Source organism: Gallinula chloropus, assembly GCF_964237585.1.
Source record: "Gallinula chloropus genome assembly, chromosome: 6".
NCBI lineage: Eukaryota > Metazoa > Chordata > Aves > Gruiformes > Rallidae > Gallinula > Gallinula chloropus.
In genome coordinates, this window is record NC_140091.1 from 1,606,145 (window position 1) to 1,627,844 (window position 21,700).

The 21,700-nt window shown below is 52.7% G+C and overlaps 1 protein-coding gene across 2 annotated transcripts in view; it reads right to left on the reverse strand.

Moving 5' to 3' along the window:
• Positions 1-591: 591 nt before the first annotated feature.
• PDE4B (phosphodiesterase 4B) overlaps positions 592-21,700 on the reverse strand; it is a gene marked incomplete at its 5' end in the record, with an annotated part of 198,424 nt that continues 177,315 nt past the window's right edge. For both annotated transcript variants that reach the window (XM_084266009.1, XM_084266010.1), the window contains 9 exons: positions 592-1,450; positions 4,922-5,104; positions 6,493-6,615; positions 6,714-6,868; positions 8,642-8,741; positions 9,168-9,332; positions 10,174-10,272; positions 11,009-11,187; positions 14,650-14,743. In XM_084266009.1, the coding sequence (XP_084122135.1) occupies positions 1,085-1,450; positions 4,922-5,104; positions 6,493-6,615; positions 6,714-6,868; positions 8,642-8,741; positions 9,168-9,332; positions 10,174-10,272; positions 11,009-11,187; positions 14,650-14,743 (1,464 nt within the window). In that variant the 3' untranslated portion in view covers positions 592-1,084. The remainder of the gene's footprint in view (positions 1,451-4,921; positions 5,105-6,492; positions 6,616-6,713; positions 6,869-8,641; positions 8,742-9,167; positions 9,333-10,173; positions 10,273-11,008; positions 11,188-14,649; positions 14,744-21,700) is intronic.

Consider the following 21,700-nt stretch of genomic DNA (forward strand, 5'->3'; position numbering starts at 1 on the left):
AAGGCAACTCTTATCCCGAGTTTTCTCCACAATTAACATCGCCGCCGCCGGGCGACGTTAATCCATATAAATTAATAACTTACAAAACATTACAGTATGTACATTACGTAATAAATACACTGTTATAAACAGTAATGGAGGTGTTAGAGCTCAAGGCAGTGCAGGAAGTGGGACCTAGACTGAGGAAAGGCGAACGAAGAGGCAAGAGAAACACAAAGATCCGAGCGTGCAACTTCCACTGAGCAGAGGGAGGACGCGTGGCGCGGGTACCACGCTTGTGGGTACGCGTACCACGGCGTGGGAACAAGCTACCCTCTGTCCTGGGTAGGAGAGACATCCGACCCTGTGGAGCAGAGGAGGAAACACCATGGACTCTGAGCAAGAGGGCAGAGAGACGGCGTGAAGTGGCTTCCGAGGGGTCGCCTGGGGTAATTAAGAAGACGATTTAAAGGTGCAGCAATGCAAAACCAAGAGGGGTTTCTCCCTTCTAATCGAGTCTGTAAAAGTGATTTAACTGCAATAAAGTGACAGGTATTGCCCATGGGAAAAAAAGGAAGACTGCTTCTTGTAACAGGAAGAATCAAAAAGGTATCGATTGCCAAGCGCTCTGCGGCGCTCGGTACACCCAACTCCATGGGTTTAATTCATAGACTCTTGAAAAGACATGAGAGTGTTTACAAAGAAGGCACACAGGTCTGCAGACAGGTGGTCAGGTGGACAGGTTTATATGGAGAGTTGTTAATCAGTAGTTTCTATCAGTCTAACTGGTATAAATTCCAAAACTAACAGTATAAAATCTCTCAGTTGTGTGTCATTTTACTCTTCAGTCACGACCCAAGCCAGCTCCAGGACCACACGATGCTCTCAGCTGACAAGGCTTTAAAACCACAAGGTAAAACATCCGTTAATTTCCTGAGCAATCATTCAACTACACGCTCTTTAACCCTGACTCCAATCTCAAGTAGCTGGGAAGATCTTGCAGCCCGTGTCGGACACAGGCCTCAGACCCCGGCTGCAGGCGAGTCCGTGAGACTGCTTGCATGCTCATGAAGTGTTGGAAATCCACTCACACACAGGCAGGACATTATGTGTCAACAGGAGATGTATCTTCTGTCACAATTTCTATGTTTGCCTCCCTCTGTGAATCCTCCTCCCCTGGGTCAGCCACACAGAGTGTCTTTGTATTGCTGAAGTAGCCGATGCTCTCGCTGTCCTTCTCCGGCCCATCTGAATCCTCCTCTTCCAGTGTCAGTTCGAACTGGAACTTCTCCATCAGGCTCTGGCAGTCCCTGCCCTGCTCCTCCAGTGGAGGAGAGGGGCTCTGAGGTATCATGCTCTGGTACCAGTTCCTGTTGTCCTCCAGCGTGTCCAGGATGTCCTGGGCATCGGGCTGCACCAGGTCAGCCCACGTCTCCCAGAGCGGATGGACGATGTAGTCGATGAATCCCACCTGTAAAACACAGAGACACACACCTTTAGGGAACAGCTAGGGGCAGATGGGCAGCTAAAAAGTTCAAAGGCCATCAACACATCAATGTTAGGAGAGAAATTCCCACCCCAGAGCAAGTCCCCCAGCAGGCATAATCCTTGATACCCCAACCTGCACCTACAATAATGGACTAAGCTCAACATCTCCTCCAGAATCAAACCTGGGGTGAAGGTTCAAGGAAAAGCAAGAGGTAAACTCAGTGACAGTGACGGAGCTGCCAGCCCCAAAGTTTATCAATAGCTGAAGTTTGGGACACAGGGGGCCATGGGCAGCCTCTGCTCAGTGTCTGTGGGGACAGGACAAGGGGCGATGGGCTCAAGCTGGAGCACAGGGAGTTCCCCCCCCAATCTGGGGAAGAACTTCTTCCCAGTGAGGGTGAGGGAACCCTGGGACAGGCTGCCCAGGGGGTGTGGAGTCTCCTTCTCTGGAGAGATTCCAGCCCCTGTCCTAGGGACCCTGCTTTGGCAGGGGGTTGGACCCCATGGGCTCTGGTGGTCCCTTCCCATCCCTGTGATTCTGTGATCTCTGGCTGCATGTGTGATTTTGCCTGTCCCCAACCAGCAGCTCAGCCCTGCCCTGCCCAAGTCAGGGCTAAGCCATCACTTTGAAGACACAACATCCCACCAGCAGACGCCTCTTGCCAGCAGCAAGGCCATAGAGGCATTTTAGACGACCTCAGCCTAAGCCTTGAGAGTTTGCTGTGTGTCTGGCAGCATTCCTGGGCAGCTGTGGACATGGCCAGTGCACGTACAGCAGCGCTGCCCTTACCCCAGGGTATGGCTGTGGAACACCAGCGCTCCCAGGGTGAGCAGCCGAATGTCACTGCCTTCATGGACTGAAGCCTGCCCTTTAGGTGTATTTTACTACCATGTGTAGCTTGTACCTATCCTGAACAGCATCTTAAACACTGCAGCATTGTCCCTCTACCCTGCCAAAGCAGCTGCGTTTCTCCGCTGAGCCACCCCTGGTACAGATTCCCTTTCCCTCTTTTTGTGGAGAGAGATCCAAAAGCAGGTCAGCTCATCCCAAGGAGGATTCCTCCAGCACCAAGAGGGACAGACCAGCATCTCCTGACTCCCACAGAGCGACGTGACAGCGGTGGAAACAGTGAGGGTTACGGCTGAGCCCGTCCGTCCTTCCGCCGGTCGGCGCGTAAGCCCCTGAGCTAAGTCATTTTTCAATTGTCTGACTAAGAGGACGTACGTCCAGGATGGAGAAAACTGAATGGCCATAAAGAGGATTGAAATTCTTCCCCTCTTGGCAGAAGGTGGGACTTGTCTCCTCGCTCTGCTGGACAGCATTGCTGAGCAGCAGGGAAATGGCTCTCGGAGGGGCCAGATTCAAGGCGCAGATGTTTGCTTTGGAAATCACACATGGCTCCTCCAGACACAACAGGATGTCAATAGAACCATTAACATTCAATTGTAACATACTGGGGAGGCAGCTCAAACAAAAAAGGTGATGAAAATTTCCTGCAGCAACATGTTCCGGAGCCGTTTTTAAAGTGTGTGTGTGGGGAAGTATCTGCCTGTGTGGCTTGGCTGAGGGCTTCAGCGCCACCCAAACCGCTCCAGGGCTGTGTGGCACCAATGCACTGAGATCAGCTACCTTGTAACCCTGCTGTCCTTCAAGGAACAGCTGGCCAGGTGGCTGAGCGCTGATCTTAAAAACCCCCTTGATGTGAACTTCTTCCCAGTGAGGGTGAGGGAGCCCTGGGACAGGCTGCCCAGGGGGTGTGGAGTCTCCTTCTCTGGAGAGATTCCAGCCCTGCCCTGTCCTAGGGACCCTGCTTTGGCAGGGGGTTGGACCCCATGGGCTCTGGAGGTCCCTTCCAACCCCTACTACGATTCTGTGAGTCTGTGATTCCTTGTTCCCCTCCAGAACAGCCATGCCACCTCCCCTTTCTCCTCTGCGGCTGGCTGGGATTTCAGCAGCAGGAATTCCATGTGAATCCTGCTCTTTCTGCCCAGCAAAAAAATGTCGCTTTGGAAGCTCTGCAACATGAGATGAAAAACTAATTGGAGGTCACATGCAGAGCACATGGATGTTCTCTGGCCAGAGGATTCACTTCTTGTTAGATAAACAACAAAAATCATGGTGTGGCCGAGTGTGTAGCTTTGAAAGCCCTTGGCTTAGCCCAAGAGGACATTTGGAAATAATTATTCTCAATTTTGTTACTTGTTCAAGCTGAAAAACCTTGATGATGACTTGCTGGAGTGATTTAAGAAAAACCACCAAGGCACCACGACACGGAGAGCAGAACATCTTTGGGCAAATGGGAATTACCGGCTGCTTCCTTACAGAGTGATCGGGTGGATCCTGCAGCCCTGAGACCGACCCTGGAGCCGTTTCAGCTCTGAACAGGAACTGGGGATGAGCCAGTTCATCTCCAAAGGCAAAAAAAAAAGGCATATCCAGCTCCTTTTAAGGTTTGTATTGACATAACTAACTGTTCCTTTGAGCTCAGCCAGCACGCAGCAGCTCCACCAGGCTTTTAATTTAACCAGCCAGATCACACAATCCCAGAATCACAAGGAAGAAGTTCTTCCCCAGATTGGTAGGGAACTCCCTGTGCTCTAGCTTGAGCCCATCACCCTTTGTCCTGTCCCCACAGACACTGAGCAGAGGCTGCCCATGGCCCCTGTGTCCCACCCTTCAGCTATTGATAAACACTGATCAGATCCCCTCTCAGGCTTCTTCTCTGCAGGCTGAACAGCCCCAGCTCCCTCAGCCTTTCCTCCCAGGGGAGATGCTCCAGGCCCTTCAGCATCTCTGTCCCTCCTCTGGACTCTCTCCAGGAGATCCCTGGCTGTTTGATGCCCAGAACTGGACACAACACTCCAGGTGGGGCCTGACCAGGGCAGAGCAGAGAGGGAGGATCCCCTCCTGTGACCTGCTGGCCCCAAGCACCACAGAACTGATCTGCACGAGGCTGAATGATGACTGACATCCAGGCTTTTCCAGTATCCTGAAGTGGGATGTTGCTCCTAACCCTGCAGTAAAAAGGGGGCTGGTGTTGCTATAAAGGTCTAACACGGGGTGCAGTCAGTGGGCTTAGGAGGTGCTAACTGAGGAGGCTGTGAAGGCAGAGGAGACCTGGCAGGAGGAAGGGGAGATCAGAATCGTGTTTTTCAAGCCTGGGGAGCAGAGGGAAACCAGCTCACTCTGGAAACTGGGACACAAACAGGGCGAGATGAACACGCGTTTGGAACTGAAGAGCTGCCAAGGGGGACATCAAGGAGCCTGAGCAGCCTCAGAGAGCAGCCACCCTCGATGAGCTTCAGGCACAGCTGGATGTCAGGGTGGATCAGAACCAACCCTCTGAACGCCTGGCCCTTTGCCTAATTGCACCAGAGGAAGCAGATGAGTTGTGTCTCTGCTTTACAGATACAAGCTTGGGCAGCACAAAACCTGCAGCTCACGGCCCATTACCTGTGATTTTTCCACCGAGGCCGTGTGCTTGTCACACATGGGACTGATCTCCATCCCCCTCTCTCGCTCTTTGTCTCCCTGCTGGAAGAACTCCTCCATGATCCTGTCTGTCCACTGCCGATACAGCTCCAGGGACTTGGTGGGGTTGCTCAGGTCTGCACAGTGCACCATGTTTCGGAGAACCTGCAATTACATTCAGCAGGAAGCTCGTTAAATCAAAGGGGAAAGGGAAAAGGAGGATGGTTTCAAGCTGCATCTGCTCGCTTCACTCCGAGTATTTAACCACAAGGCTCTTTGGTTATGCAACCAGGGCGTGTGATGTGTATGAGACCAGCTGCTACGGTCGCTCTCAGAAGGAAACTGCTCTGTGTTTCTCAGACAACTCGCTGCTCCCATGGTGGGGGGGGGGGGGCTGCTGTGGTGATGCTCACTACATCACACAGGTCTGGTTTTGAACACAGGGGTTTCGCAGCCACCCCCTCTCTGGGCAGCCCCTTCCAGCCCCTCACCACTCTCTCTGCAAAGAGCTTCCCCCTAGTATCTCCTCTCCCCCTTCCCTCCTCCAGCTTCACTCCAGCCCCCTTGTCCTGCCAGTCTCTGCCCTTTAACAAGCTGATTCCCCTCCTGTTCCTGGGGTCCCTTCAGGGTCTGGGAGGCTGCAGTGAGGTCTCCCCACAGCCTTCTCTTCTCCAGGCTGACCCAGCCCAGCTCCCTCAGCCTCTCTCCCTAGGGGAGCTGCTCCAGTCCTCTGATCCTCTCCGTGGCTCCTCTGACCCCTCTCCACTAGTCCCACATCTTCCTTGTACTGGGCCCCCAGCTCTGGACACAGGACTCCAGCTGGGGCCTCAGGAGGGCAGAGCAGAGAGGGACAATTCTCTCGCTGTCCCTGCTGCCACCCCTCTGCTGATGGTTAAATGCTCCTGCTTTACTAAACGAGTAACATCCCCTCTACACCAACCTCTCCCCTGTGCCTGAGTAACCAGGGCCGTGAGGATTCAGATGGCAATGCAGTGACACGCTTTAACGCTGTTTGGTCTTAAATAAAAGTGTAAGGAGAGTTTTCCCAGGGGTCTCTCATAAGGAATTGGCCATGGAAGCGGAGAGAAGGTCAGGATGGATCTTGTCCTACCAATTACCCTGTTCCAGTCCTTCCCTGTTGTTTCTGTAAACCAGGATTAGATCATATAGGGAGCTGACTGCACCTCACTACTTTCAGCTCCACCTGAGAGTCACTGTGGGTATGGAGCTACAAGATGGGTTCTTGTGATCTTGCAATGCTGCAGCCATCATCTCCTACGCTCCTTCAGCAGGAGAAAGCAGCAAGGAAATTCAGGAGCCCTCAAAAAACTCAGCTTTAAAGATTAACTTCAGGAGAAGGTGTGTGTTTTTGCATTCCCATCCCCTTCACCTCAAAGGCATGGGACCACCTTGTACCTCTTTGCGGTGCAGAGAGATGACTGCTGAGCACTGAGGTCAGCAGCTTCTCTCTGTGGTCTGTTTAAAAGCCACAGTGAAAGCAGGAGTGTGGCTCTTCAGCCCTGGACAAGATGCAGGGAGCCTGGCTGACATACCTGTATTCTGTCTGTGTAGTTGTCCAGGAGGAGAACTCCTGAGCTGGTCACCTTCTTAGTTTCCACCATAGTCTTCAGATCAGCCAACAGGCTCATATGCTTGGACATGTCCGTTGCCAACACCTTTAGGGAAGTGAAAATAGAATCTCAGTATGGGCAACCAAGGGAAGAAGCCAGGGGGGTTTGTTTAAGAGGAGGAGTGGTGTGTGCTGAGTCCTTACCATGTCGATCACCATCTTCCTGAGCGTCTGGCGCTGCTTCTTGGTCAGGTTCTGGAAGATGTCACAGTGCTCCTCTTGAAGCAGTTTGAAACCCACAGCAAGGTGGTGGTTCTCCAAGACGGATTCGTCATTGTACATCAGGGCGAGCTCGGAATCTAGCAAAGCAACAGAGAGATGTGACTGCAGCACGGGAATGGTGGGATTCCAAACAGCAAACACATGTCCTGGGGACAGGAATCACAGAGTCACGGAGCTGTAGGGGTTGGAAGGGACCTTCAGAGCCCATCAGTCCAACCCCCTGCCCAAGCAGGGTCCCTAGGACAGGGCACACAGGGCGGTGTCCAGATGGGGCTGGAATCTCCCCAGAGAAGGAGACTCCACACCCCCTGGGCAGCCTGTCCCAGGGCTCCCTCACCCTCACTGGGAAGAAGTTCTTCCCCACATTGGGGGGGAACTCCCTGTGCTCCAGCTTGAGCCCATCGCCCCTTGTCCTGTCCCCTCAGACACTGAGCAGAGGCTGCCCATGGCCCCCTGTGTCCCACCCTTCAGCTATTGATAAACACTGATCAGATCCCCTCTCAGGCTTCTCCTCTGCAGGCTGAACAGCCCCAGCTCCCTCAGCCTTTCCTCCCAGGGGAGATGCTCCAGGCCCTTCAGCATCTCCATAGCCCTGCACTGGATTCTCTCCAGGAGATCCCTGTCTGTTTGATCCCAGGGAGCCCAGCACTGGACACAACACTCCAGGATGTTTATCTGTACGCAGTAAATCAGGGAAAGTTGTCTTTTTTTTTTGCTTCATGTGTGCCAAGACCGTGTGAGTTTCTCATCCCAGCACATATGTATATAATATAAACAGCCCTTTGCTTGGCTCTAACCAACAAAATAGCTCTTGGTTGGCTGAGTTACGGCCTTCAGAGTCACTGACAACAGAAAGCATGAATCCTGCAAACCCAGCATCCAAAAAAGAACAAGAGCCACATTTTGGAATCCAGGCATATGCCTGGTCTGTTGGAGAATGGAATCAGGAATGTCAATGTTTGGCTTTGTCACTGTCAAGTGCCACAGTGTTATTGATTTCAATGGAAGAATTACTCTGAGCCAGCAGTGTGCCCAGGTGGCCAGGAAGAACAGTGCCATCCTGGCTTGTATCAAAAACAGTGTGGCCAGTAGGTCTGGGGAGGGGATTGTGTCCCTGTACTGGGCACTGGGGAGGCTGCACCTTGAGTGCTGGGTCCAGTTCTGGGCTCCTCACCATAAGAAGGACATGGAGGTCCTGGAGCGAGTCCAGAGAAGGGCAACCAGGCTGGGGAAGGGGCTGGAGGGCAAATCCTCTGAGGAGCAGCTGAGGGAGCTGGGGGTGTTGAGCCTGGAGAAGAGGAGGCTGAGGGAAGCCCTTCTCCCCACCTCCCCTGCCCTGCCAGGAGGGTGCAGAGAGGTGGGCGATGGTCTCTGCAGCCAGGGGCCAGGAGATGGGACAAGGGGCAATGGGCTGAAGCTGCCCCAGGGCAGGGTCAGCTCAGCTGGGAGGGCAAAGTTCTTCCCTGGCAGAGTTGTGGGGCTGTGGCACAGGCTGCCCAGGGAGGGGGCTGAGTCCCCAGCCCTGGGGGTGTTTAACAGAGGGGAGATGAGGTGCTCAGGGATCTGGGTCAGCACAGGACAGGGATGGTTGGACTCCATGGGCTTAAAGGTCTTTTCCAACCTGGGGATTCTGGGATTAAAACACAAGTGGGAACATCCATGAGATTCCCTTTGCAAATTGTGCTATGACACTGGATTCGTTAGGAGTTTCATTTTAATTACCAGCCAGTTCACTGCCCAGCACCCTGAGAAAGCAAGGCAGCTCAAAGTCAGGACCTCACTATAATGGAAAATGCATTTCCATTAGCTTCCAAGTTCAGGGATGAAGATGTAATTGTCTTAATACTCACTTGTGTTAATCAGAAACTGATTGGAGACGCCGGGGTGATCCACGTCGTGGATGGCAGCAGCAAATATCGCAGCCAGGATTTCCAGGTCAGTGAAGACAGCCTAGGGAGGAACACAGGCATGTGTCAGGAGAGTCTTTATGGCTCCTCTGCCAACAGCTTGGCAGGCTGGCTTAGAGAAAATAATAATAATAATAATAATGATGCAATTTAGAGAAAAAAATAATAAACTGTGCTTTTTCAATGAGTTTTCTGAGGACATTTACTCCAGAGAAAGATCTACCAGCAGCATGGGCACTCCAGGATGAAACAGGGATTACAGGCAAAGCTGCTGCTGAGATTTCTTCGTGGTGATTTCCCCAGCTGCAAGCTGAGCCCTCTGAAGAGCTGGCACCACGCTGCTCTTTGGAAGCCTGAGCGCCACCAGTGATAGGCTGAGCTTAAGGGATCTCTCCTCTGTGCTTTTAAGCCACCTTTAAACACGAGGGCTACCCAAGGCAAAGCACTCAGCTCAGAGCAGGGAACTCACATCCAGTGCAGGGGTGGAGAGCAGAACGTGGGTGGACTGGGCCACGTCGGCGGCGTGGAGGCTGTTGTGGTAGGCGACGTCTGAGTGGTAGTGATCCTCCAGCGTCATCATGTACGTGACAAAAGTGTCTGAGGAGATCTTGAATGTTTTCAGGAGGTCTCGCTCCTGTAGGACAAAGGGGACAAGCACAGAGTGTGTCAAATAAGGATGTCAGACTGTAGAGGCAACAAGAGAGGGATTAGAAACCCCAGGCAGTGCTACAGGCTGGGGGGAGACTGGTTGGAGAGCTGTCAGGTGGAGAAGGAGCTGGGGGTGCTGGGTGACTACAGGCTGAATATGAGCCAGCAGTGTGCCTGGGTGGCCAGCAAGGCCAATGGCATCCTGGCTTGTGTCAAAAACAGTGTGGCCAGTAGGTCTGGGGAGGGGATTGTATCCCTGTAGACTGGTGAGGCTGCACCTCAAGTGCTGGGTCCAGTTCTGGGCTCCTCACCATCATAAGGACAGGGAGGTCCTGGAGCGAGTCCAGAGAAGGGCAACCAGGCTGGGGAAGGGGCTGGAGGGCAAATCCTCTGAGGAGCAGCTGAGGGAGCTGGGGGTGTTGAGCCTGGAGAAGAGGAGGCTGAGGGAAGCCCTTCTCCCCACCTCCCCTGCCCTGCCAGGAGGGTGCAGAGAGGTGGGCGATGGTCTCTGCAGCCAGGGGACAGGAGATGGGACAAGGGGCAATGGGCTCAAGCTGCCCCAGGGCAGGGTCAGCTCAGCTGGGAGGGCAAAGTTCTTCCCTGGCAGAGTTGTGGGGCTGTGGCACAGGCTGCCCAGGGAGGGGGCTGAGTCCCCAGCCCTGGGGGTGTTGAACAGAGGGGAGATGAGGTGCTCAGGGATCTGGGTCAGCACAGGGCAGGGATGGTTGGACTCCATGATCTTGAAGGGCTTTTCCAGCCTGGTGGCTCTGGGATTCTGGGAAAAGGTGTTGCAGAAGAGCAGCAAACTCAAGCAGAAGCTCACGAACCTGAAAGATGGCGTACATGATGCAGGTGAGCGGCCGGTTGTGCGAGTATCTTGCGACGTTAAATATGTTGAGCCCCCACTTGTTCAGATCTTCCAGTTCCTTTCGAAAGGGCAAAGAGAGAGAGACCAGTTACAACAGTAATCAGGACAGCTCTGCCTTTATCACTCACATCACATCTCCTGCACTTTGCAAATGTTTCCAAAGATGCAAATTCTATCTTCATTATGGTAATTATCTAAGTGCCTGCACACCCACCCTTCATAAAGTACATGAACAGAGAGTGACTGTGAGGGGCAGGTGCCAAAGCACTTGTACAAGGAGGTGATGCTTCTCTGTGTGGCAGAGGAATTATCTGTGATGTGTGTTCCATCCCTGGGGGTGTTCCAGGCCAGGTTGGCTGGGGCCCTGGGCAACCTCGTGTAGCTCCAGGCCTGGAGGTTGGTGTCCCTGCCTGTGGCAGGGGGTTGGAGCTCTGGGACCCTTGGGGTCCTTTCCAACCCAGACCAGTCTGGGATTCCCAGGCAGCAAGAAGAAGGCCCCTGACTGAGACAAAGGCCCCACAACAAGGCTGCTGGGCTGGGTGTTGTTAGACGTCTCTGTGCTTGATGATTCCTCTCCTCAGCCTTCATTGTGTTTTAAAAATTACTTTAGGGATATTTCCAAGGTATTTGTGGACACAGAACACACTGTTAGGGCCTGGCACCATTAATTACAGCGTTTGCAATGGCCACACCACTTCAGGGGTACCAATTCTGGTTCCACAAGGGGGGTGGGGGCAGCTCATCCCTGGCTTCCAGCTCAGAGATTTTTCCAGAACTGCAAGAATCCATCCTACCTTGGCCAGATGGTCTTCCTTTTCTGTCTTCACACCAAACCGGGAAATGCTGGTGTTATTTAAGCTCGAGCTGTGCATTAGTTTCTTCACCCCACTGATCTGAGTCATGAGCTGCTGCTTTTTCTTCTTCTCTCTGTCCTTCTGGGTGGGAGAAGGAATCTCCACATCGTTCTGCTTGTCTGCAGCAAAGAAAAGTGAAACAAGTCAGCACCATTGGCAGCACAAGCACCCATTGTGCTCCCCCAAATTAATCCTTGATCTTATTAAGTAGCTCTCACACCAGTTCAAACCCTGGGGTCAAACCCTGGCTAGGGAGATGTGTTTAATCATACAATCACAGACAGGGCTGGGTTGGAAGGGACCCCAAGGGTCCACAGGCAGGGACACCAACCTCCAGGCCTGGAGCTACACAAGGTTGCCCAGGGCCCCAGCCAACCTGGCCTTGAACACCCCCAGGGATGGGGCACCCACCCCCTCTCTGGGCAGCCCCTTCCAGCCCCTCACCACTCTCTCTGCAAACAACTTCCCCCCAATCTCTCCTCTCCCCCTTCCCTCCTCCAGCTTCACTCCAGCCCCCTTGTCCTGCCAGTCTCTGCCCTTTAACAAGCTGATTCCCCTCCTGTTCCTGGGGTCCCTTCAGGGACTGGGAGGCTGCAGTGAGGTCCCCCCACAGCCTTCTCTTCTCCAGGCTGACCCAGCCCAGCTCCCTCAGCCTCTCTCCCTAGGGGAGCTGCTCCAGCCCTCTGAGCATCTCCATGGCTCCTCTGACCCCTCTCCAACAGTCCCACATCTTAATGAATAGATCCATCCACATATGTTGCTTGCTGCCTGGAGAATGGATTTATTTGCTGCATTAAACCAGAGATGTGGTGGCTCATTACTCCCATAGTAACCATCCTTCATGAACTTTTAGAAAAGGCTACTATAATCTCCATGCACCTTTGCATCTCTGAGGACCTCTGGAGGGACCAGGCATCTTGGCATTAGTTAAACTTCTGCCTTGGCTTAATTAAAAACCTCTGAAATGAGAACTACCAGTGTGTCTGCAATGCTGCAATTAAGGAGGAAGCCATTATTCACTGCAACAGCCAAGCTGACATCAATGGTGTTTCCCTCGTGTGCCTTTGCTGAACAACAGGAGGACTTTCCTCTCTGTAATCTCCTTAGCAGTGACTAACACCCAGGCAGTGTAAAACTGCCAGAGCCCAACACAGCTCTGAATTGTTAAGTCATTTTCCCAGTGGCAGCAGAAGCAACACCCTCTCCCCTCAGGAAAGGGCAGGTGCTGAAAGGCCATCATGATCTCCCCTGTTTGTGTGATGCAGCCAATGATAACCCCGTCATCTCCCAGCTTTGTCCTTCCTATGGGTCTAAAGCTGGTGGCCTTGCTCCCCTCACCAGATGTTGAGTCCAGGACTGGCCCCTCTGCAGAGGACATTGCCTCTTGGTGTATTCCTCGGCTCGTTTCATACAGTCAGGTCTTCATAAAGACCAAATAAAACCTTATTTAGTTTTAATCTCTTTTAATAATATCAGTTATCCCCATCTAACCAACCCTGTCCAGAGACAAATAGATGTTCTATCCCATCTTTCTGCCTGTGCAACTCCCTCGGCTGTAGGATCCTGTTGTTTTCTGTGCTCAGTTAATTACAAACCAAATTCTAGGGGGAAAAAAGGTAACTGATAAACCCAGCATGACTTCCTAAGAAAAACCCCTTCATCATCCTTTTAAAAGCTTTCCTCATTTCTTTTTAATAGGAGAAATCAAGTGGCAATCTGGCCTGGCCTGGAGAGCCTGTGCCACTCGCCATTACCACCATCCTACGTGGCTGAGTGGCCTCACTGCTACGGACTGTGTGAGAAGAAGCTGAATAGGAGTGAACAAGACCATTGTCAAGACCTGCAAAGGGAAATGCAGCTACCTGACCCAGCCTGACTATGGGGAATAATACAGCCCCATTAGCACCAGCTAATTAGCCCCTGCTGAGAGAGGGACTCTGCTAACTGGAGCATGTCCAGAGAAGGGCAACCAGGCTGGGGAAGGGGCCGGAGGGCAAATCCTCTGAGGAGCAGCTGAGGGAGCTGGGGGTGTTGAGCCTGGAGGAGAGGAGGCTGAGGGGAGCCCTTCTCCCCACCTCCCCTGCCCTGCCAGGAGGGTGCAGAGAGGTGGGCGATGGTCTCTGCAGCCAGGGGACAGGAGATGGGACAAGGGGCAATGGGCTCAAGCTGCCCCAGGGCAGGGTCAGCTCAGCTGGGAGGGCAAAGTTCTTCCCTGGCAGAGTTGTGGGGCTGTGGCACAGGCTGCCCAGGGAGGGCCGATGGCATCCCACAAAGCGGCTCCAATCCACAGTAATATGGATTATTAATGACGTGATGCGTCTGAAACACACACAGTCCTTCCAGTTGTGACAGGCTACTGAAATCACACCAAAATCCCTTAATGGGAATAATTGTGTGTCAGAGAACGAACGAGCTCTGGGCCATCTGAACCACAGGGCACTGCCGGGGAAGGCAGCAGGCCTGCCGGCGGCCCAGCTCTCCTCACCGAAGACACAGGCCCTGACAGTATCCCTGTGTTCCCATGAGACAGGAAAAGTTCCTCATGCTGAGAGGATTTTAATAATCACATTCTCAAAACACAGCAGCCTTGATGACAGGGGTACAGACTGCCCTAAACCAATAAGAAGTTATGGGAAGGTACTTGGGTTAAGAACCAGCCACAAGATGGTCAAAACAGCCGGTGTGTGGATGCTTTTAGGCCTCAAACGTAAACTAACGATGTTTAGCTCTAAGATATGTTTATCAGAACTCATTATAGTTACTAATCAATCAGTGGGGTGTAACCAATTAGCAGTCTTTTAGCTTGCCACGTTTGCAAATGTCTAGAATCTGTCTGATTTCACCCAATAAAGGGCTTCACTTAAAATTCATATTGAATTGCATGTTGCCCATCACCCATCTCTGCAGGGCACGAGTCCCCCACGAGCTCCAGCATCCCACACACGCTCAGCCTTGGATGCTGCTGGGCTCAGAAGATCTATATGAGGGTCCCATGCTCAGTTTTAATGCCAATGGGCAGGAATTTGAATGCTGCTTGAAAACACAGACGATTCTATTTTGCATGACAAGCATATTTTGTCAGCATGGAGGGTGAATTCAGGCCAGCAGCCCTATGAGCGCCAACAACACTAATGAGATGCAAATTAGTCTCTTAATTCTGAGTTCTGGTGCAATGCAAGCAAAATATATAATATATATAGGATGCTGGGCTGAGCCTGCTGGCCTGGCCCTGGGTCTGAAGGGGAAGATGTGGCTGCACGAGGCCGTGGTTGCACAGATGGGAGCGTGCACTTGGGCTTGTGTGACTTTGTCCTTCCCGTAAGGTCACCACAGAAATCAGAGAAGGTGTCAGGCAGCTACCAATGAGCTGAAGGGAAAAACCTCTTGATTTGCAGAGGGAATTCTTTTGTGGATAGGCTTAGTCCTCCTCCCTGTACCCATTTTCAAAGTGAAAAATCCCAACCCCCTCAATAATGCCCTGCCCCAGGGGAAGACTGGCTGCAAGTATGGACTGGTGGGTGCAAGGCTGCCATTAATAGTTATCTTTGAGTCACCCAAAAGCTTGGGCTGCGATGCCTTACCCAGGAAAGTGTTGGAAATGTACTCAGACACCTGGTTGCCGGAGCGGCTCATCTCGGAGAGGTGTGTCAGCTCCCGGTTCAGCATCCTCTTGAACTGGGAGGGGAAGAGCACACACACAAAGATGGCTTTCGTTAGTATTATTAATTATTATTCTTTTTCCCTGAATGCTTTTCCAAATCAATACAGCTTTATCACGAGCAAGATGTTAAAAGCACAGTTCTGGGGATGTTTGGAATGGCGTCAGCGACATATGGCTTCATTTAGATACCACTCAGCATCTCCCTGACTAGATATTCCTTTTCAATACACTAACCCACACAATGAATTTCCTCCTCCAAGGACACAGGCTACTTTTTACAATGACAAATGAGAAGACAACGTTTCAGATAATCTCTCAGAGATCAAATTCTTGTATTGGCTTTAAATTCCCCACCCCACCACCTTCTTTTGTTGTGGATTTTGTAAGTTTGCTCCATTTTGAATTATGCAAGTAAAAGCCAACTGCAGACCTTTGGAATATGACAGAGGAGAAATAAACCCTCAGCCTGAAGATCTGCTCGGATCACCACAGGAAAATGCCCACCCAGCCATAGATGCTGCGATCCCCCCTCAGTTGCTAATCCCACCTTTCTCATCGCTGCATCATCTTTATCCTGCAGCAGCGAATTCCCAAAGGAGAAACAACCACCACCAACAACAAAATAAATCACATATATGTACATCACATGCACAACACACACACACACGTTTAGCTCTTGCCATACAGGACACATAAATAGCTGTTAAAGAAAGGCATGTTTCCCTTATGGAGGTTTTACCCAAGCAATACAGCATCTCCCCCCCCAAAAAAAACCCCCCAACCAACCTCAGCAGTAATTCACAAGCCTTCAGGATTGAAACCCACCTTAATATAACCCCAAGATACAGATAACAAATAATTTGCCTCAGGCATTTTGGAGAACTCCACGGCACCGTCCACAAATCCTCACGGAGAAATCGCCGGTCAGAGAGGAGAGAGCTCCTTGGGCACGCAGACACCCCCCCTTCCCCACTCAGTAAGAATAATAACAATTAAAGAAAAAAAAACCCCAAATCAGCGTTGATCAAAGCCAGAGATCCCCCAAAACCTGGTGGTTGCTAATCCCAGACAAAGCCCAGCTTGGCACAGCATCCTTGCAGAGGGCTGAACGTGGGTGTATTTGCTCGCAGGAGAGAAGAATGAAATCAGGGGATGGCACGAAGCAACGAGAACTAATCCCAGCGTGTTCAGCTGGATGGCTGGAAGCACTGATGAATTATGAATCGTCCTGCTTGCTTCGGTGGCTGAAGGGGGGTCCCCGCTCCACATTAGCCTTGCTCAGCTGAGCAGGATGACAGGAAGGGAGGAAAAAACCCCTGATGCTGGTTTCTGTGGGGTTGCCAGCCTTAGTAACACAGCCATCTTTTTAGGAGGAAGATTAAAATGGAGGAAGCTCTCTGCATACTTAAACAACTCAAAAGTAGGCAGCAGCCTCTTCCCTGCCTCTGCTTTGTTTTAAGCCTCTTCACCCCAGAGAGAAGATGCTCGCTGGGAGCATCTATTAAGGAGCATTCAGGTGTGGGGGTTGGAAAAAGCACTGTTTTTCACATTTTCAGTATGATTGTAATTTTTTCCCCTCTCCTAAAATATAAAGGGCAAAATGCAGCAAGGAGCAAACTGTACCTCTGCAGACTGCCAGGGTTTTTTTCAGGTAAAGGGGATGCTAAGAATAACCTGAAATCTGCTACGTCAGCCTGCAGTTGAGAAATCCTTCCTTACAAGAACAGGCTGGCAATCCTGATTCCTTGATTTAATCATGAGTTTAGTTTTGATTTCAAGCTGGAAGTGCAGTCACTGTATGGGGAAGAGCCTTGAACCGGGGGAAGAGCAGTCTGCACCCAGTACACGATCCACATCACGACAAGGAATCGCGGGCGGCACGCGGCTCTCGCGCTGGCGTGGGGGGTCCTTGGGGATCGCTGGCTGCATGACAGCAGCCCAGGGCTCCTAAAATCAGATCTCCAGTCTAAAATGATTCCCTTTCCCCAAGTGCCTTCATTAAACGTGATCAGCCTCGCTTGGTGTGACGTCAGGAGGCTTCCTCCTGTGCCGCGGGGCACGCAGGGCACAGGGGACACACACAGGGCTGTGCTGCGTCGCAGCCCTGGGCCCCACTGCAAGAGCTGATGGGCAGGGAGATGCAGAGCCTGAGCAGAGCTCATGGATCCCTGCTTGCCCAGGCTGCTGGATAAGCACTGAGTGCCACAGAAAGCGTGGAGCACCAGGAGAATCACACCTCACTCATCAAGCATGGCTCCAGCCCTGCTCAGCACCATCCCACCCAGCCTTTCAGCCACAGAGCAGCGAACCCACCTCCTTCTCTGCTGAAATGCATGCTTAGCAGAGGTGGGAAGGTGATACCACCTCCCCTTTTCGCACGTGGCTACCTGAGCAGATCAGAGGTGGGGTGGTCCCTGCTTGGATTCCACCAGCACCCCCTCTGCTGTCCTCTCCTGCAGCCTTGCCCTGCCAGCAGGAACACCAGGCAGTGAGGTATCACTTTCTGGGTTACTCAACCAGTTTAGATACTGTCTCATGGGATACAGGTGGGATGTGGGATGCTGCCCAGGAGGGCATCCCACAGCGCTGGGTGGCAGGGGCTTTGGCTCACAGGATCTCCACTAAACTCCACGCCAACCAAGAGGGACAAAAGCCTTTTAGGAACTCCTAAGAGAAACCTTAGTGATGGAGGACAAGCAGCACCAAGATTGAACACCAAGTAAGAGAAAGCCTGTGGGAGGAGAGGAGAGCTGAGCTCTGAGCCCATCGTGACGTATTCCTGCCACTCACAAGCACCAGCCAGCGACACGTGAAGCACTCCCACAGCCTTCCAGGGAAGCACAGGCTGAGGCACTTCTCTGGATCGAGGCCTTTATCTCTACCAGGAAAACACCATCATCAGATGATCACACAAACAGCTTTGAAGTCACGTGGAATCAGTCAGGTCTTCCACAGTCACAAATCCTATGCAGTTCAGACAAAGAGCCCCAAATGGTGGGGAACAAGCTGAGAAAACCCCCAAAACTTCACCTCACCATCGGCTTCATCAAGTCCAAAGGGCAGCAGCTGCCTTTTCACAGGGGTGCAAAGTGATTAAGTGGCCTCCACAAGGTCACCAGAGCCACAGGCAGCTGAGGTGAGGACAGGTAAAAGACCTTGGGGTGCTCATATCTGATCGCTAACCCAAAATGCATCCCCTCCATCTCCTCCAACAGCTTTCATTGTGCTCACTCTTCCAGTCTTTTAATCAGCAACCTTTTATGAGCACATCAACAATATCCCAGCACTGCAGGAAGGATTATGGGTGCCAAACACAGCCGAGATGCCTGCAGTGCTGTGAGAACACCCCCACACTTTGCACAGCTTATTGCCATAGAATCACAGGGGCTGGAAGGGACCTCCAGAGCCCATGGGGTCCAACCCCCTGCCCAAGCAGGGTCCCTAGGGCAGGGCAGGGCTGGAATCTCTCCAGAGAAGGAGACTCCACACCCCCTGGGCAGCCTGTCCCAGGGCTCCCTCACCCTCACTGGGAAGAAGTTCTTCCCCACATTGGGGGGGAACTCCCTGTGCTCCAGCTTGAGCCCATCGCCCCTCGTCCTATCCCCACAGACCACCATTCACCACCCAAAAGCTGCTGGCACCCAAACAGGGTGTACCCAACGACACGACACCCGTTCCAAAGCAGCAGAGGTCACGGTGGGCTGAGGCACACCGACACCACGCTCGGTAAGCACAGCTCATGGTGGGTACTTGGGATTGTTCCCGAGCCCTTCCGGATGCTCCGGTGAGGAGAAAGCACGTGGCGGCCTCCCGGCACGGATCGATGGCTGACGTCCTGCACACGCTACTGTACCCATCCCTTGGCTACATCGATGCCACAGCGAAGGGTAAAGCAAACAGGGCTGGGAGCTGGGGAGGAGAAAACACCAACTGCTGGGCTGTCAGGCAAACAGAAGCGACGTGGCTTTGAAGGGCTCGCGCGGGGGCGCAGCGTGGCCCTCAGCTCGGCGGTTATGATAACACCTATCAGCACTGCCTGGACATGTGCTGTTATTTTGATAATTAATAATCATCTCAGTGTCTTTTACAAAGGAAATAAGCCCTGATAACCACGCTGTACAGATGGGAACTGAGGCACGTGTAAGGACACACGTGTGCGCGCACGAGGATGCGCACGGGAGGGGATGCCCACCCCTGCTCGAGGGGGGTTTCCCTTGAAAAGACCATAGAATCCCAGCCTGGTCTGGGTTGGAAGGGACCCCAAGGATCACAGAGCTCCAACCCCCTGCCACAGGCAGGGACACCAACCTCCAGGCCTGGAGCTACACAAGGTTGCCCAGGGCCCCAGCCAACCTGACCTTGGACACCCCCAGGGATGGGGCACCCACCCCCTCTCTGGGCAGCCCCTTCCAGCCCCTCACCACTCTCTCTGCAAACAACTTCCCCCCAATATCTCCTCTCCCCCTTCCCTCCTCCAGCTTCACTCCAGCCCCCTTGTCCTGCCAGTCTCTGCCCTTTAACAAGCTGATTCCCCTCCTGTTCCTGGGGTCCCTTCAGGGACTGGGAGGCTGCAGTGAGGTCCCCCCACAGCCTTCTCTTCTCCAGGCTGACCTAGCCCAGCTCCCTCAGCCTCTCTCCCTAGGGGAGCTGCTCCAGCCCCCTGATCATCTCCGTGGCTCCTCTGACCCCTCTCCACCAGTCCCACATCTTCCTTGTCCTGGGGCCCCAGCTCTGGACACAGGACTCCAGCTGGGGAGGGGAGAGCAGAGAGGGACAATCCCCTCCCTGTCCCTGCTGCCACCCCTCTGCTGATGGAGCCCAGGATACCACTGGCAAAATAAAAAGATGCAAAATCAAATCAGGAAGCAGGCTTAGGGCTCCCTTCTCTCTACCCCGAATTCACAGGACCAGGCAATTAACACATCCAGCTGATGAGAAGAGCACGGATAACGCAAGAAGGATGAAGCCCCAGCTGAAATGTTCAATCACCACACACACATGGCAGTGTGGCTGATCTTCCCAGCGTGTCACAGAGGTCTGAAACCATCTGGAGGGTTGTGTGAGAAAAAGCCATTGCATGGTGCGGAGTTTTCCTGCCTTGCACGCTCTGAAGCAACTGCAGAAGTCATCTGAACCAAATTAACTCTCCCAGCAATTGAATCACTCTTTGATTAGCAGCAGTGACCCTTCTTTTCACGTGTCCTCTGGTAGAGGGAGTCACGGTTTCTTTCCAGCTTCCTGGTCGTGCGGTAATTTCCTTGATTACTGTTGGGAAAGTTCACTCACAGTTCCCCTCCTTGGCTTCCACGCTGCTCCCTGACTCCTCACGTTCTCTGCAGCAGCAGCAGCAGCTCCACTGGTTGCTTCTACTTCTCCAGCTGCAGTGTGGGGCTGAGGGCTGGCCCCAGTGCAAGGCTCTGCAAGGACATGACCATAGGGACCTGTGTGGGCATGCTGGAGGGTGGTGGCATCGGCACCAAGGGCATGGCAGCTCCTTCAAGCCCCCAAACAAGGCTCTGCAAGGACATGACCATGGGGACCTCTGTGGGCACACCAGAGGGTGGTGGCATCAGCACCAAGGGCATGGCAGCTTCTTCACCCACTCAGCAGCTGGTCCTTTGGCCCATCCTAACCAAGCACTCCATAGGCACAGCTTACTCACCTTCATTTTTGTGCAGAGAATGAAAATTTGGCCTAATTTATGATAGGATTGGCCAGATTCAGGAGCCTGAGCATGGCTGGGAGCAAGCTGGCTCCAGGGCCACTGGGTGTGATTTGGGCTGGACCCCAGGGCAGCACCCAGCCACATTTGGAAGATCTCTCCAGTGCTTTGGTGTGGAAGATCCCACTTTTCTTGTCCTTTATGGAAGGAAGGAAAGGCTCCCCCTTCCTTTCCTGGGGAGGCTGGGGAGAACCACACGTAGTTCTTGGCCTTTCCAGCCCCATGCTGGCTCCAGCCATAGTCCTGTGGTTAGTCCTGCTCCTACTCCTCTTTGGAGCACAGCATCAGAGGTGTTCCTGGTGCTTCACAGGGAGAAGAAAGGCAGGAGGACATACTTGCTGCTGCTGGAAATGCTTTGAAGTCGATTTAGACCAGCTGGGGTTCCCTGAGGCCAGGAGTCCTTATGCAAAGAGGCTGCTTAAAAAAAACCCCTTTCTGTCATTTGCAGGAGCTGAGGGCAATTTGAAGATAAAAGAGCTGCTGAGATGCTGCGGGGCTCCAGCCCCAAGAACCTGGGGAGAGCGGGGTCCCACCCCACGCTTTGATGGGGGAATCTCAGTGCAGATCTCCAGTGTGTAGACGTGTTTATAAACTCTGCTCCTGGCCACCCACCCTTGTGACGCAAGCACCACATCCCTGGCTCTTCCAAGGCTCCCAGGAATCCTTGGAGCAACAGGATTTGTGGGATGAGGGTTCCCTTCACCTTTGATTTCCACGCAGAGACAAGCTGGGCTGAATCCTCCTCGGCTTAATCGTCCAGGTAAATCACTTCAGTTCCAGAGGTGCAATTAGACTTTGGAGGAATTCCATTTGTTTCAACAGCTCTTCTCTTGGGAATAATTGGGATGCACTGGGAGCTGGGAAGAGCTGACACTCACCTGCCTGTGTGATGGAGCAGGAACAAGAGTCCAGCCGGAAATTATTTACACACAGGAGGGAAATTACTCATGTGTGTTTACAGCAACCAGGCCAAACAGCAAGTAACAGGACCCCAGCCTGGCTTGGGCTGGAAGAGACCTCAAAGCCCATCTAGTCCCAACCCCCTGCCATGGGCAGGGACACTCTCCTCTAGCCCACGGTGCCCAGAGCTCCATCCAACCTGGCCTTGAACACTTCCAAGCCATGAGCACTCTCTGAAGGGAATTCTTCATTCACCTGGTTGGGTTTTTTTCCTCCCTCAAACAGCATTTGGAAAACCTGCTGATCCTGGAGAGCATTTCTTTGAGCTCAAGGATCTCCAAAGCCCTTC